This window comes from Triticum urartu, chromosome 3A (assembly GCF_056163025.1).
Source record: "Triticum urartu cultivar PI428250 chromosome 3A, HENAU_Tu73, whole genome shotgun sequence".
NCBI classification, from domain to species: Eukaryota; Viridiplantae; Streptophyta; class Magnoliopsida; order Poales; family Poaceae; genus Triticum; species Triticum urartu.
The window spans coordinates 40,835,690-40,837,596 of NC_141875.1; the positions used below are offsets into that span (position 1 = coordinate 40,835,690).

The following is a 1,907-nucleotide window of genomic DNA, read 5'->3' on the forward strand; positions in this document are numbered from 1 at the left end:
GAAGGATTTTTACATATTTGATGAAGATATGCCCCAAAGAATTTATGAGATTTTTTGGGGAATTTTGGGAATGATAGAAATATAGGTTGCTTCACAACCTAGGGCAAAAACTGTCACATGGACATGACACATAGGCAAAACTGATGAGATGGCGCCTAGTCATCACAACCCACCACAATCTACAAGGCTATGACCATCTATATTGGACATTAACAACTAGAAATAAGGCAGCGGACTAGCACTGTTTGCTTTGTGACCATTTCGTGTAAGGAAATTACGACCTTTCTCACCAAAATGGTCGCAATGGTTTAGGGTTTGGAGCCCCCTGAACAGCTTTTGACCAATTGGTCTAAAATGGTCATAAATTTATGACCAATTCTTCGAGGTCACTGACAGAAGGTCATAAGTTAACATATTTCTTGTAGTGTATTTTCATTTTTATAGTACATATATTGAATTGTACATGTTTAATCTTTGAATTATGAACGTAGGAAATGTCGCCATCGGACGACGAAAGTCTCCCGGGGGAGTGCCGCTGGTGCAACAACGACGAGGTCTGTGCGACAGGCCTCACCTGGACGAAGATCGGCGCTTCAGCATTAAGCTCCAGGAGACCTTCGATGTTGAAACGGTACGCAACGACGAACAGTGTTTTTTTCATAATTAAGCATGACTTCAACTATTTCGGCGTGTAATTTTCATCTTTTACAATTCGAGTAGCTTATCCCATGCCATGCAAGACGCTATGTCTTGGAGAGGATGGATTTAGAAGACCATGAAAATTTCGAAACAAAGAAAATTCACCTAAGGACCCATCATGATGTGGACTTCGAAGTAAATATGTATAATTCTGAGAGCGTAACTCATTTTAGTTGCAAAAATTGGGAAGCACTTTTCAAGATGTATGGTTTTTGTGAGGGTATGCTTGTCACCATGGATCTTGGTGATCCTGACATCAACCAAGACAATATGGACATTTGGGTCCTTGTTGATACGCTTTCAATTCTACCTCTATGTGAGTTTCTCAAACATAGTTATTAACTAATTTATATTGTCCATTTCGAAAAAGTTGACAACTTATTTCCATTGAAAGCTTATTTTCATTGTTCAAACAATATGCAGAACATGGTAGACAGAACCTACTACACCGATGGCTCTGAGTTAACTTATCAGGAGAAAAATCATCTGGTCGCATTTTGTACTGATCTTGAGAATTACAATATCTATAATAAAACTCCTCCACATTATGATCAATATGTGCCACTAGTGCACGTGTTGAACTACGGTAACATCCATAGAGATGCTATGGTAAGATTTTTTTACTATTACGACATCTGTGCATCTTTTGCATAAATTCTTTTAAAACTTAACTACATTGCTAACTACGAAGTTATTACTATGTTTTTCAACAGAAAATCCCGGATAATTGTGTGCCTCATCTGATGTATCAGAATGGTCGCCTTGATGTTCTGAACATACAGCCAGGTCATCCTACTATTCTCACCTTTCCATATCGAATTTCTAAAAGAAGTGGAGACATGAAAATCACAGAATGGAAAAAATGTATGGACAGTCGTAAGGAGGTACTTGGAAGCAAAAGAAAGCGAAGCGCAAAAATTGGAGACAGGATGATCTCCATTCTCCATGATGGAGAGTCAGGGCCTATATTGTTTTATACTATTTTACCTTAAAGAGGGTATTTAGGTCCTACCTCATAATGATCATGTGCTAAGAACAATTAAGTTGGGTTGGTTCAATGACTATGAGGATGATGATCGTATGACTTGTTATTAATAACGAGTAGAAGTTGTATGATGATGATTAGTAGGACTTGTTATTATGATGAAGCATGATGCGAGCATGAAGAATTTTTTATATATATCAGTGGGTGAAATGAACATGGATTG

The 1,907-nt window shown here is 37.8% G+C and overlaps 1 protein-coding gene across 1 annotated transcript; it reads left to right on the forward strand.

Moving 5' to 3' along the window:
- Positions 1-759: 759 nt before the first annotated feature.
- LOC147978318 (uncharacterized) lies at positions 760-1,691 on the forward strand. The gene is made up of 3 exons (XM_087516567.1): positions 760-1,015; positions 1,094-1,308; positions 1,413-1,691. Exons 1-3 carry the CDS (start codon positions 760-762, stop codon positions 1,689-1,691), a joined length of 750 nt encoding a protein of 249 aa, XP_087372693.1.
- Positions 1,692-1,907: the final 216 nt, after the last annotated feature.